The sequence below is a fragment of the Rhipicephalus sanguineus genome, chromosome 2 (assembly GCF_013339695.2).
Source record: "Rhipicephalus sanguineus isolate Rsan-2018 chromosome 2, BIME_Rsan_1.4, whole genome shotgun sequence".
NCBI classification, from domain to species: domain Eukaryota; kingdom Metazoa; phylum Arthropoda; class Arachnida; order Ixodida; family Ixodidae; genus Rhipicephalus; species Rhipicephalus sanguineus.
In genome coordinates, this window is record NC_051177.1 from 126,755,084 (window position 1) to 126,770,468 (window position 15,385).

The following is a 15,385-nucleotide window of genomic DNA, read 5'->3' on the forward strand; positions in this document are numbered from 1 at the left end:
GCCTATTCGAGTGTGAGGAGGATCTCTCGGCAGGTCCTGTTCCGGTATATACTGCGTGGCATCGAAGAGTAGAGTCTCCAGCCAGAAATCGGCAGCCGTGCCGGCCTTGGATGGAACTGGTTTCGAGGACAGTGGAGCAAATGCCAATGCGTGCCGCTGGACGCTTCTTCATCCTGCATGTTTGCTATTCCTCGCTATCGGCGATATAACAGAACGATATGATAAAAAAAATCACCGCCCAGACACTCGGTGCAGATGGTTAACCAACTAAGCTGAAACGTGTGGAACCGGTGTTTATGACTGTGTTGAAGGGACACTAAAGAGAAACAATGAATCGGTTTAAATCGATAAATTGTGCTCTGAGAACTCTAATGTCGTTAATTTAGCCATCATTGGTTTATTAATAGAGGATAAAATCAAGTTCAAAATTTAATTATTAAATTTCGCGCCAAAATCTTCCCGCGTCACGTCACGGATTTCAAAGTGTATTTATCGTATTTTGGCGCCAGTGGCTCAACAAAATTACCCCAAACTTGGTATGTTAAGTCTATGCCCCCCCTCAGAGGACAATGTACGTCATTTTTACCGATTAGGAACTACGTAGTCCCTAGCAGGCGTTTTGAAAATATGTGACGTCACGGCGAATGGTACGAAAACTTCAAGGTGGCGTAGCCACCCACATTTTGTTTTTGCGTGTTTTTCTCGCTTACTAAGCGTTTTCTCGCAGCAAGCGTATAGTGTTTTTGGTGCCGTGAAAGAGTACTTTACCAATATGAGAAAAATCGTTTTGCTCTTTGGTGTCCCTTTAATCCCGATGGTTCACTAAAGGTTGTGTGTTTCTTGATGAGGTTGTTGCACACATGATGATGATGATGATGATGCTCCTTGGATGATGGCACCTACCCACTCAGGGGGATCGGCCAAGAGTCGGGCGGATCATAAAGTCTGAAAATTTTAAGAGCTAATAGACGTTACTGTATCAATTAGAATTAAGCGTTTTTTTAATGAATTTAAGTTTTTGATTGGACCATGTTGCATAACCTCCCAAATGGCCAAATTGTTTATATCATTATGACAATTTAAAAATTATTAGCGGTTGATGTGTCGAATAAGACGATTTGACTCGCATATGAATTTCTCGATAGCACTGCATATATTCCCGTCCGAGTGCCCCAGCACAGAAGCCCCAAATGATAACAGTATAGTTGAAGTAACTGGCAGATCAAGGTGCCGCATTACAATTTCGCATATTTGGCTTGGATTTACTGCCCGGTCTTCTTTCTCGTTTATTATGTTTGCACTCGCTCCGCATTTGCACCGGCTCTCCTTCATTTTTATTGAACCAGTGGTGAGTAGTGGGGCTAGCCCAATTTCTGTGGCACACACGCGCTAGAAGTTTCTGCGCGCATAGGGCGGACGAATTTTGGTTTCGCCTAGCCACTTACAGCTTCGCTCTAAAATTAAAGTGAAAACAAGATGCACCCTCTGTTTGTTATGCGGACGGGGGACACCTGCAGGTATACAACTTCTTCCTAATACCAGCTGACTCTCCCGTTCATTTCGCTTCCAAAGACGTGCACGCGTACACCCAGTGACAAAAGTTTACGAGACAGATTCAGTGCGTGCGTGCGTGCGTGCGTGTGTGTGTGCGTGTGTGTGTGTGTGTGTGTGTGTGTGTGTGTGTGTGTGTGTGTGTGTGTGTGTGTGTGTGTGTGTGTGTGTGTTTGTGTGTTTGACTGTGTCTGTTTAAACGCTGTATTTTTTGTGCGCGTGTGTAATTCGCTCACTTTCTATGTACTGCTTTAATTTCGACAACGTTTATATCTATTCTCTTACAAGTTGTTCAGTATCATGCTTACTCTGCCATGAATTGTCCTTCTATTTTTCTTTCAGAGTGCGCCATCACCAAAACCTTACTTGTGCTGCTGACTGACATCGACATCTAAATAATATTGATCAATCGATCAATCAGCCAATAATTTATTCAACGTGCCCAGTGTTATGTCACATTTCCTGCTTTTATGCAACCCTTCTTCCCTCGGAGGGATCGATCAGTCGCCAGCCTTTCGTCTCCCGACCAACGCAATTAGGCTGTAGTCCCTTGGGAACAGGGCTATCATCGACCGCGCCATGACTGCGAACTGTCAACGCCCCGCCTACGTAGGCGCACTTCCTTATCGTGGGGAACACAAACTGGACCACTTTCCGAACCACCGTGGAGGGAACGGGAGATAATAGATGGAACGCACGTATTTAAGGCCGTACCGGCCCTTTGTTAGGGCAGTCACAACAACTGGCTCTGTCGTGCTGCACAAGGGCGGTAAATCGGGCTACATGGTTATTCATCATTCTAAAAAACAGCGCAGAAACAATGGACTCTGTATGTTCTTCCGTTGTTTCTGCGCTGTTTTTTTACGATCGGTCGTGCTGCTAGGCTACGTACAGCGTTACCGCTACTTGCTATATACTTGTTATCATTTTCCGAAGCGGTTACCTTCTTGTCCGGCTACTAAGCGAAAGTCCCACCTCGGCTACGTCCTCCCGTTAGCCTTGTGGGTCGCACTACGACACGCTACCCTTGCGACATCGCAAGTTCACAACACCAGGAACTGCCGTAAAGTCCTTGTGGTGGAGCACGCAGAAAAATACTAATAAAAAATACAATAAAGACAGTTTCCAGTAGACAACGCGTTCAAAAAGGCGGAGGAAGGGAAAAACAAAAGGTCAGCGCAGCGGGGCAGAAATACTGTAGTATAACACAGCACGAGAAATATAGAAGGACAATGACAAATACAAATCGCACGCAGAATTTAACACAAGGTACGCTGAAAGACAAAGCTGAAAAGGATTTGTACAATCTGCGACACTGTGTTAAAAGAGCACGAAGTTCACATATTAATAACGTCGATATCAAGAAAATAAGCATTATAAACATTGTATCCTGTGTATGGTTGTGTTGGAGGAAGCCGGCCGGTGAATGAAACGAGCTATGCTCTCTGGTTATCTTGCGTGGACTTTCAATATTAATACAGCTGAACAGTTCAGGGCGGGATATGATACTGTCAACAAGCTTGAAAAGAAATAGCAGATCAACGCGATTTCGTCGGCAGTGAAGTTGTGGCAACTATAATAATCCAACACACTCTAAGAAAAATGAAAGAGTATGTGTGACTCCTTTCGGGTAGTCCTGACTCGCCGCGTATATGACTCTCTTCAAAGAGGCACGTTAACTCTTTTGTAGGTCACACGACTCTCACAAGAGAGTCTAATGACCCCCAAAGAGAGTTGATGTGCCTCCTTAAATAGACTCATATACGTGACAAATCAGGACTACCCGAAAGGAGTCAAATGACTCCTTTTTTTCTTAGAGTGCAGTGCCAGAACAAAATCTAGAGTTATTTCTAGCGATGCATGCTTGTACGTATATGCTTTGGAATTATGGGAACGCAGAATGGTGTTATTGCTGGAATTGAACATGCCATTTCAGATCACGTATACGCACGTGGAAGTTGGGAAAGACAGAATGTTGTGCGTAACTAACGGATGGGCACAAGAGAGCTGACTTGTCTAGATATTCTGCAAACGCAGCCGAGAGAGCGAAGACTCCACCTGGCAACGCACTTAGTGTGAGCAGAAAAGTGGAGAACATCGAAATAGTTGGTCTCACAAACCTTGCATAACGATACAGAATAAACAGATTATGAAAATTACATGCTATAGGAGTTTTGCAAGTCAAAGTTATAAGTTTGGTCCTAGCAGTATTGAGGGATAGGCTGTTGCTCTTAGACCTTTCAGAAAAAATAAAATACAAATCTGACCTCGGCATGAGAAAGCCGCTAAGAGAATGCAATTTACTGAACATCTTGACTTCATCGGCATGTAGAAGGAAAGAATAATTCCAAATAATAAAAGAAACTCATTAACACAATTGAAAAGGAGGAGGGGTCGTAATACTTACCCTCCTCACGATAGTTGCCCCACGAAAGAAAGACGTTTGTCCATTCACTGCAACAAAATATGGTCGATCAAGGAGATTACTATGCAGGAGATCAAGAACTGAAGGGTCAACATCAAAGTGTAGAAGGTTATCAATAAGCAGTGAGTGGCTGACTGCGTCTCAAAAGCCTCGCTAAGGTCACAGCGAGCGTTTTTTTTTTTTTTTTATCAAGATGTGAAAACATGGGAAGGTATACGCTGCGCTAAAGGTGGCTATTCCAACATTATGAAATTAATACCGAGTCACCAAACAAACAAGAAAAGAAAAAACGAAGAAATTATCGGGAGCGCTACGTACAGGTATATGATCGCAAGCGTACTGATAAAGTCCTTCTGGGAACAGTCCAAAACGCCTAGGGCGGTCAGGTTAGATTACCGCGGATGAATTAATGAAGCCTTTATTTCAAGGAAGTAAGTGGACGGCGCTGGGCCGCAGTTTGGGATTAGGTGTGAAAGGTTTTTCGGGAATAGGAGATTGTAACTGCTATCAGTCCTGGCTGGTTATGTCATCGTATGTGTAGTATTGTACCCCTCTTCAGTATGTGTTCAGTACCATAGGCGTGAGCAGGGTTCCTCCTTAGGTGGGGCGGAGGGGGGGGGGCGCAATGCCACCGCAGCCCCCCCGCCCCTTTCGTTGGTCGATTGCGAACGAAAACAAGCTTTGCAGTGGATGCAAGATAGAAAATGAAGCGATGACATACTTCCCACAACGGCCTGCCTTTTGTCCCCGGCTTTCCGGTGGGTAAAAATGTGTAGTAAGCAGCTCCTGGAATGCGACATCAGTCCTCGCGGCCGCCATTTTTGTCAAAAACCTCCATGGCCATAATCCTGCACATTTAGCAACGAAGAGGCAGGTCCGACAATGCAAAGGTATGCGGCAGACTCGGCGCCCCCCTCAGATGATTAGGGAAAGCAGCCCGTACAGGAACTTATTACAGGAACGTACAGGAACTTATTCAGGGCGAGCGCATGGGCAACACGGCACGCATGAGCCTCGTGGAGACCCGACTGCCGAGTGACAACGCATCGCAGGAGGTGAGTTACCGAGTGGCAGGTCCTGACAGCGTGATAAACAATAAGTATACTAAAACTAAACAAATTAATTGCAAACGAAGTACCAATCATTCATAACGCATTAGTTCACTGTCGCTACCTGAGGGCGCACGAGTTCGATTGGCCACGGCGGTCGCATTTCGATGGAGCCCAACTGCATGCAGGAACATCCATCCACTTAGAATTGGGGTACACGTTAAAGAACCCTAAATGGTCAAAATTAATGGCGGCGAAAATGTCTGAGGCCCATGTACTTAGATTTAGGTGCACGTTAAAGAACCCCAGGTGGTCGAAATTTCCGGAGCCCTGCACTACGGCGTCTCTCATAATCATATCGTGGTTTTGGGGCGTTAAATCCCACATATTATTATTATTATTAACTGGTCAAAATTAATACGTAAAAGCCCAATAATTAATTAATTGATCATCAAACAATAAGTAGACATATAACACACATTTTAATAAAGAATTCATGTTATGACTTACTATTGACTTTCTGCATTAGTAGAACAGGTTGTTATTGAAGGACAACGATAGCTAGGATTGGCACTGAATACCATCACTTATCACACAAGCGTGGTTAACTGGGCCGGTTGGTAATTGATTCATTGCGGGTACTGCGCAAAAATACGGACGAAACCCAGATAAAGTAAAGAACACAAAACGTCTTGCGCACTTTACTCTATCTGTATTTCTCTCTCTCTTTTTGCGCTGTACCCACAACGAACCATCACTTACCTTCTTTTACAGCTCAACCTCCAACTTCAATATTTCCTTTTCTGCTGCATTCGAAAAAGTGCTCCTTCGCGCTAGTTTGATGGATTTATTGGCGTCACGATTAGTTTCTTACGTTTCGAGAGCATGCATAACGCCAGAATTATTATGTTTGGACGACAGCTGACCTTTATCAAGGCGGAGGATCAGCTGATGCGCACCCTACTCTCTTCTACAGTGTACTTCTAGTACACTGTATCTCTTCGCGGTCTTTTAAAACATGGCGGCTACAAGATCACAACCGTCGCGCCTTCTTTGCCAAACGGAAGTATCAAAAATATTTTTTAAACTTTTATGTAATAATATGTTAAAAACAATCTTGTCTCTTCAAAAATACAATTTAGTTTAAACCGTGAATATTTAAACACAAAATTCGAAACCGCGGCTTTGTTAATGGGATCACGAAAAAGGACGCCATTTTTAAAAGGGTCACCTTTTTTTGCGCCTCTCGATTCGCGCGAAGCTGCAGGACGCGTATTCGCCTGCGGTCGCGGTTGCTCGCTGCACTTCGAAAACATGGCAGCGAGACGTCTGCGAACGGTGGCCTGGATCGGTGGAGGCTCAATCGTCGCAGCGTGTGGCTTTACTCACTACAACGAGCTCCGGCGGACACCCGCCGCCGTCGTCGAAGCTGCGGATCCGAAGGACACGCCAGTTCGGCCACACCTCCCTTTGCCGACCCGCGCCGCGCAGCTCAAGAGCCTGCGTGAAACGCCCGAATTCGATGTTCTCATCATCGGCGGCGGCGCTACCGGAGCCGGAGTCGCTTTGGACTCGGTAACGCGAGGTCTCCGGACCGCCCTCGTGGAGACGTACGATTTCTCGGCCGGCACGAGCAGCCGGAGCACCAAGCTGATCCACGGCGGAGTGCGCTACCTCCAGAAGGCCATCATGAACCTCGACATCGAGCAGTACAGGATGGTGCGTGAAGCTCTCCAAGAACGTGCGAACCTGCTCGCCATCGCGCCTCATCTGTCCAGCCCGCTGCCCATCATGCTGCCTATCTACCGTTGGTGGCAGGTCCCTTACTACTGGGTCGGCATTAAGATGTACGACGTGGTCGCGGGGAAACAGTGCCTGAAGAAGAGCTACTTCCTCTCGGCCAAGCGGTGCCTCGAACTGTTTCCCATGCTGAAGAAGGAGCACCTTTGCGGCGGCCTAGTCTACTACGACGGTCAACACAACGATGCCCGCATGAACGTGAGCATCGCGCTGACGGCGGCGCGCAACGGAGCCAGCATCGCCAACCACACGAGCGCCGTCGCGCTGATCAAGAAAACCGACGAGAACGGGAAGCAGGTGGTCTGCGGGGCGAAGGTGAGGGACATGCTCACGGGAGAGGAGTTCAACGTGCGCGCCAAGTGCGTCGTGAACGCAACGGGACCGTTTACCGACAACATACGCCGCATGGACGACCCCAACTGCAAGCCCATTTGCCAGCCCAGCTCAGGCGTTCACATAATCTTGCCCGACTACTACAGTCCCGACAATATGGGCCTGCTCGATCCTGACACGAGCGACGGACGCGTCATATTTTTCCTCCCCTGGGAGAACACGACCATCGCCGGGACAACGGACAGACCTTGTCCGGTCACGCACAACCCGGCGCCAACGGAAGACGACATCATGTTTATCCTAAGCGAAGTTCGTCACTACTTGAACCAAGATGTGGTTGTGCGCCGGGGGGACGTCCTCTCTGCGTGGGCTGGTATCAGGCCGCTTGTTGTCGACCTGAACAAGAGCGTACCGGGGAAGACGGAGGCTATCGCGCGAAATCACATAATATACGTTAGCGACTCTAACCTTGTTACTATCGCAGGAGGCAAGTGGACCACGTATCGTGTCATGGCTGAGCACACTATGGATGCGGCAATCAAGGCCTGCGGCCTGAAGCCCCAGCAGAAGTCTCAGACCCTGGGTTTCACGCTCGAGGGCGGTCACACGTGGACGCCGACATTGTACATCCGCCTCGTGCAGGACTTTGGGCTGGAACCGGCAGTTGCGAAACACCTGTCCAGGAGCTACGGTGACCGTGCAGTGTCTGTCGCAAAGCTGGCTGCGCTCACGGGAAAGCGCTGGCCAGTCCTGGGACGGAGACTACACGAAGAGTTCCCATACATCGAGGCGGAGGTGCGCTACGCGGTGCGAGAGTACGCCTGCACGGCTGTTGACGTGATTGGTCGCCGCATGCGGCTTTCTTTCCTCAACGTCCAAGCGGCCCACGAGTGTCTTCCGAGGGTCGTCGAGATCATGGCTGAGGAGCTGAATTGGAGCAAGGAGAGGAAGGAGCAGGAATTACAAAAGGCCAAACAGTTCCTCGACATCGAGATGGGCGGTGACGTGAACAAGGAGTCGCAGAAGAAGATCCCCATGACCTTCACGACGTCCGAGGTGGATCAGTACATCCAGAAGTTCCAGGCCATAGACAAGGACCGCAAGGGCTACATTAGTGTGGTCGACCTGCGTCGAAGCCTCAAGGCTGCAGGAGAGTCCGTGTCGGAACTGCAGTTGCGAGAAATGCTGAACGAGGTGGATCTGAATAAGAACGGTCAGATTGAGCTTAGCGAGTACTTGGAGTTGATGAATGCCATCAAGACCGGCTCCATCGCGGGAAGTCGGCTTGCCCAGGTTGTTGACGTGGAGTACTCGAGGACACTGACCGTTGACAGAAGTGGGGGCGGTCTCTAAGTCACACTGTGAAACCTGTAGTTCTCCCCTGTTACTCGGAACCCCACGTAGAGAAACAATCCCTGCCACTTCTCTTTCTCTCGGCATGAGCTACGTCACTACTCCTTATGCTCACGGGAAGTACGGTGTTTGCCAACATTGGTTGGGGTTTCCTTGCCACCTTTTTACTTGTTCCATTCTCCTTGATGAGAACTAGAACAGCCTGCCAAGGTCATATTGACAGCTCCCTTTTTTTCTAGAAGTATTTCTATTGAATAGAGATTGCTTGTCTTTGTAGATTTACTGCCTTTTCACTCCCATGCTGTGTTCATTAACCGTACAATAAGCAGTTTTATCAGACCCAGTATTCGTGTTTTGCTGTGGAAAGCCATGAGCTATGTACGTCTATAATTAAACACGGAGGCAGATTTCCACACCGGAGTGATAGAGGGCACCATTTTTCTGCCCCATTTGGTGCATCTCAAATTGCTTTGCTAAACCATGTCTTGTCTGTTTGATTCGTACTGCAGATATTATTTACCTTGCTCTTTTTGAAAATGTCAACGTGTTTTGCCACATTCTTCCACAATGTGTTGTGTGTGTCTCTGTTAAGCCATTTTTTTCTATGTGATGTCCTTGTAGAAACGTTTGAAGCCACTCTGTAAGCGGTAACACTTTTCCTGTTCTTTGGAAAAGGGTTCTTATAGCACAGCTCTTGATCTACAGCTTTCAATTCACTATCGTTCTAAACGTCAAAAACATTTTTTTAAGAAAACAGAAGCTGCACAACAGCCTCGCTAAATGGCCGTGACAGGTTCGGTGGCATGCATAGTGGCTTTGAAACTTCGAAATTAGGACTACACCTGCTTTTCTCTTGCTGGCAGTCCTTATTTCTGCGCATAATTCTCTTCTGCCCACTGTGATAAAAAAATGGATGCTTCCATCGTGGTAGCTTCAGCAACATCACTCATTTGTGGCAGCACTTGTGGATACGTCTGTTGCTTGGTATGAAACACTTGTTCTTCGTGTACGTTGAAATTCATCCGAATGGCATCGTGTTTGTTTCAGGTGCCGAGCGTAGCGCCATTGTGATAGTGACTAGTCGTAGGATATGATCTTTGCTTGTTAAATGCAGACTGTGTAGCTTTTTTGCCAGATCTGCTTGACCCGGTTCTGATAGCTTTTTGTAATCTTCTATAGTTTATGCATTGCTTGTACTGTACAAATTGCCGCTCATTGAAAGGCAAGTGTACTTACAGAAAGTCAATGGAATGGTCTTGCACGTGTAAGATATTTGTTTTATTGATACTTTATGCCACTTGTCTTGAAACTCGCTACCAGCATGTGAAGTGCCCATTTTTTTTTTAGGCACATGTCCTGTCATGCTGCAGCTTGTGTTCACGCGCGTTGTTTACTGGCACTAAGTGTAGGGAGACGTTAAGTGTTTTAAATTAATCTCACTGAGTTAGTGTTTAAAGTAAATAATGAAACCTTTAAAGCCATCATTCTGTTGCGTGGCAAAGCATGGAAAAGAAAGTCTGGTGTGTTCTTTCTGATGGCACTATGTGATCTTTCACTTCAGACACGACAGCCACGCTGTTATTCATTATGATGATATAGTGTGCGAATGGCAGTTGCCGCAGTTTATTCCTCATTAGTGTTCATGCATTGTTGTGGTTGCATCAGGCACGACCTGTCTCTGATCAGTGCACGCTGTTGTGGAATGAAAACTGACTCATTCGTATTGTTCCTTTACCGCAGTGATGCTTTTGCTGTAGTGCACGAACTTTAGCATATAAAATAAAGTTTACTGCTATAAACAGCCTGCTGAAGTCTATTGCAAGCACTGGAGGCATTTCCATATGCATTGAGGAATCGTTTGCTCTTTTTCTGGGTAGTTTTTAAAATGTGCAAACTTTATGCGGGTTGAGCTGTAGCACACATCCTGCGATGACAGGAGGTGTGGCACAAAAATAGGCATGCAGAACACCGGGCACACCATGCAAACAGAGACAAATTTGAAGGCCACTGTTAATAGAAAAGAAAGGGGGGAGAGGGGTTTGGCAAACACTGGAGTCTTCACAAATGCTGTGTTTCTTGGGTGTGAACAAAGCTGTTAACCATAAAACTTGCAATATAGGCACACTTCTTATCTCTAGCTAGAGTTTGCTTACAACAGGAACTGCCCCCTCAAATGCTGATTCCGTGCTCCGATTCACACCTGTTGCTTTGCATCGCCTGAGCCCAATCTCCAGTGCGAACCAATCACAGCAGCATAGCTGAAGTGTGAGGAAAAAAAACTGTTCTGGCATAGCCACAGGTGTGGTGGCCTGGGCATCCTATCGCGAGGCTGACACTGTGGTGAAAATGAGTTTCACTTCTCCTGCTGCCTATCCTCTGGAACTCTCTTACAGGTGGCCTGAGGATCATATTGCTAAAGCTGGCACGCCCTCTACAGTGCTTAGAGGAAACCAGCGGTTTGAATTGGCATGGTAAACGCGGCACCGAGCTAGTAGAATGAAGTGCTCGGTGGCAGAGCATTGAACAGTGCACACGCTTACAGCCAACTGCTTCTTTCTGCAGCCATCTCAAGAAGCAGCCAAGATAAGCAGCACCACAGACTAAATCTGCTGCACCCACCAAGGCTCTACCACGTGACCAAGATTGCTGCGGGCATTGCTGTACCTCCCGACGGCTTAAGTACGGACCTCTTGAGCCCAGGCGTCCAGTTTGGCAGCAGCACGATGAACAGCGCGCACGCTTACGGCAAACTGCATTTTTTTGCAGGTGAGAAATAGTGTCGATTTGCTTTCAAATTGTCTTGGTAACTCTGTGCTGCTGCCTAGCACGCCACTTTTTTCTGTGTTCTTTGAATGAAAGTGTTTGGATTGATACCTGTGCAATGTCACCAGAGAAAGAGATTTAGCAAGTCTTATTTCCAGAATAAGCGAGAAATACGAGCTGAACTCGGGGGCCTAAAAAAGTCGGTTCATCACTGCAGTGACACATGTGACGATGCCAAAAATGCGACACGGAACCTAAAGGCAATAAGAGATGAATTAAAAAGCTTGGTCTCCGAGAATCAAAAGCTAAAAGCTGAAAACATGCAGTTGAATATGAAATTACAAGAGTTGGAACAGCATCAGTGCAGTAACAACCTCGAGAACAAAGGTGTTCCGGATGAGTGTGCCACTCTAGTAGCTGTAACACAACTCAGCACCAAGTAACTCAACAACCAAGAACATTTTTTGTTCATTTGTAATTCATGCAAAGAGAGACTCGACATTCACCAATGCTCAGAAAGTGAGAATTGGCACAAAATATATTTGCCTGGATGGCGTTAGCAATGCAATTTTCGTCAATAAGCAATTGACACGACACAACAAGCAGTTGCTTGAAGCAACAGTAGCAAAGAAGAAAGAACTCAGTTCGTGTGGACAGCAGGTGGCAAAGTTTTAGCAAGGAAAGATGAAGATAGCCGTATCCTGCGAATCTCTTGTTTTGAATACCTTTCAAAAGCGAACTAAAGATGACATCAGTTCATTTATAAGCTTTCCTTTTTACTGTACATGAGTGTGGGTGATGTGTACACATCAGAAATATTTAACACCATGTTTAGGTCTAATCAGTCTGACTTCTCTTTTATATATTTAACCCTTTGATGGTCGAATTTTTTTGCCGAATCCAATTAAAAAATGTGTCATTTTTTTATTGCTGAAATAAATTCTTCAGACGATTCTATTTGAGAAAAAAATTGTCAAAATTTTTTTTCGTGACCGTAAAAGGACAAAAAAATCGTTTTTGTTGTTACATACACATGGTTTATTCGTAGTAAAATCAAGCAAAATCCTGGGAAAAAAATGCTTAACAGTTTGTTATAAGTTCAAATTATGCATTGTACAGTAAAAGCTCGTTAATTCGAATTCCACGGGAACGCTGAGCAATTTCGAATTAAACGAAATTCGAAATAATGAAAGTGAGCAAAAATGGGTGGATTTCGGGGGTGAGGGTACGAAAAATATTTATTGGCCAAAAAAGTCGGTGATGACCATCTGCTTCTTTTCTCTGAATGCCACAGCTGCGGCTCTCTGTTCCAGCGCGCGGACGCGGCGCAGGGAATCCTCTTCACCCTCTTCAAAGCTGATGAAGAGACGCGCCACATTAAGTGCCTCCATCACCGCAGAAGCTGACGGGCGCACAGGTGCTTCGTCATCTTCGTCTTCCTCACCTTCTGGCTCTTCAGCAACAGGCTGCGCACCGGCTACTTGAGCGATAATGTCCTCATCAGTCAGGGCACCACACACCGATGCACCGGTGTCAACTTCAACATAATCGGCAAAACGTACGCCCCGAAGAGTGTCGCGCAATGCCACTGGCATGAGCTCCTCAGCCCCGTCCACGTCGACGTCACAACTATCCTGCGCACTTCCAGCTGCAAATCCACTGTGGCGGAAACAGTTTGCGATTGTGGTCGCGGTCACCTGTTCCCATGCGCGCACCGACATGTGCATGGCATTGAGCAGCGTAATGCCGAAGTCCTTCCTGTCGCCCGCGCACAAAATCATTCTCTCCAGCATGTGACTGCCTATAAAAGCACTTGATGTTCCTTATCACACCCTGGTCCATAGGCTGTAGGGCCGCAGTCGTATTTGCTGGAAGGAACACTAACTTTGTTGCTCTCAGCTCAACGTCGACTTTGTGCGCCGAACAGTTGTCGACGACAAGAAGAACGCGTCTGCCGCCCAGTTCCATTCGCCTGTCGAATTTCAGTAGCCACTTCCTGAATAGGTCACCTGTCATCCAGGCTTTCTTGTTTGCGGCGTACTCCGTCGGCAGTGACCGAATGTTTTTGAAGCACCGTGGCTTGAGTGCTTTGCCAATCACAAAAAGGGGGACCTTTTCCGTACCGGTCATATTTGCGGCGACCAGAACAGTGACACGCTCTTTGCTGCGCTTGCCGCCGGCACAGCTGTCTCCCTTGTAGGTGATCGTCTTGTCTGGCTGCAACTTGAAAAATAACGCTGTCTCGTCAGCATTAAACACATCCTGTGGTGAGTAGCTCTCCAAGTACTGCTGCAGGGTGTCGCTTCTCCAAGTAGCGCATGTTTCGGCGTCCACTTCCTTTGCCTCGCCGGATAACGTGCGGAATACGAGATTGTGCCGCTCCCTGAAATGATGAAACCATCCCTCGGAGGCGACAAAGTCTTCAATGTCCAAGCGCAGGGCCAAATCGGCTGCCTTGGCCATGATGATAGGGCCGCTCAATGCGATACTCTGGGCTCTCATTTCTTTAACCCAGATAATCAAAGCTGACTCCAGTTCCGGGAACTTCGCTGTCCTTAGCCTTTTTCGACTGGCGCCAAAATCCTCGGCTTCATAGGCGTTTTCAATGGCCGTCCTGTTGCGTATGTAGGTTGACAACGTGCTCGGAGGTATGCCGTGCTTCCTCGCAATTTCGTATTTGCTCGAGTTCCCTTGGTCAACCTCTCGCAAAATCTCCACCTTCTCCTTGACAGTGTTCGCGCAGTAGTTTCTTCGCGGCATCTTGCAACTTCGATGCGGAATAAGACGGCTTGACGGCGTGAACGAACAACGTGCTCGAGGAACAAAGTGACGCTGCCGGGTGCGGCCTAGGACTGCTAGGACTACTCCGCCGACTCCTCGGGAGCGACTAAAAAGCCACCAAAACACGCCCGCGTTGCCAGACCACTTTTTGGTGCTGTCCCTAGGAAATTCCAAGCGAGATGTACCTAGCCTAGTCCCGTGGCTAAGGTGGCTAGCGTGGCTCTACGTGCGTGCGAGACGTTGATCATGTGATTTAACCATGGAAATGCAGGTGGCTTGATTTAATGGGCGCACGAATTAAGGTGCATACTTGTTGCTTTCTTTGGGAAAGGCCACTTTTTGGCATCATCATAACAAGGGGCACGCAGTTCGCAAGGAGGGGGAATGAGTTTTGTTTCAGCTCAATGAGATCACTCCGCAGGCATAGCCGCACAGTGCATCAGGTTTCATTTTTGTGTTAACCTTGCTGGCGTATCAAGCGCATTAGTTTACAAAGCTGGTTCTTTTTGGACGACGAAGTTTGAGACATGATCGGAACAGTATAGCGTGCTATATATTCACATGAGCTGCTGTTTGGGCCTTGTTTTGTGGTTCCAGAAAAGCCAGCTTTTCCCAAAAGGTGCCTTAGAAAAACCTTTAGCTCCAATATCATCGCATGCGTGCGGTATTAGGCCGATATAACACATAACTTTCTTTTTCCCTAGCTGTTCTTTATGAAATATTTTTTTTCATTGCTGTTCTTTTCACATATATCCTATCATATCAGTGAAAAGGAGAAGCCGGTGCTATACAGAAGCACCAACATCTCCTAATTATCATATAATAAAAAAAAGTATTTGTTTACGCCCGGAAAATCAATGCTCCTCACCACATAATGCTTCGCTGAACCGACCAATGTGCTACGAACGCACACTGTCAGCTATGTGTATATACAGTAAAACTCGCATACATCGGAATCAAAGGGCATCGCTAAATAGTTCGATATACCCGTAATTAAAAATGCATAAAGTGCCTGTCTGAAGCTTAAGTATATAGTTGGTACATGTCTTGATATATACTGAGTATGTGCAGCTCAATGAAACGAAGACAAAAGGAGACACATAAACGACATAGCCAGTCTATGTCATTCATGTGTCTTCTCCTGTCTTCGTTTCGTTGTGCTGCACATACTCAGCATATATCAATAAATATCCATGCGTCTCCGACTGTCCCTCGAGGCAATTGTTCGTTGTAAAGCTGCTGTGAAGCCGTTAAAGTTTTCCCATTACTTATTTTTCATCAACCTGCTCGTGTGAAACGTGTACGTATCGGACCAGACAACACTTTGCGC

General features: G+C 46.8%; 1 protein-coding gene across 1 annotated transcript; it reads left to right on the top strand.

The window, feature by feature from the left end:
• The first annotated feature begins 6,238 nt into the window (after nt 1-6,238).
• On the top strand, nt 6,239-10,312 carry LOC119383654 (glycerol-3-phosphate dehydrogenase, mitochondrial). Its single transcript, XM_037651934.2, has one exon. It carries the CDS (start codon nt 6,340-6,342, stop codon nt 8,509-8,511), a length of 2,172 nt encoding a protein of 723 aa, XP_037507862.1. The 5' UTR covers nt 6,239-6,339; the 3' UTR covers nt 8,512-10,312.
• The last annotated feature ends 5,073 nt before the right edge of the window (nt 10,313-15,385 follow it).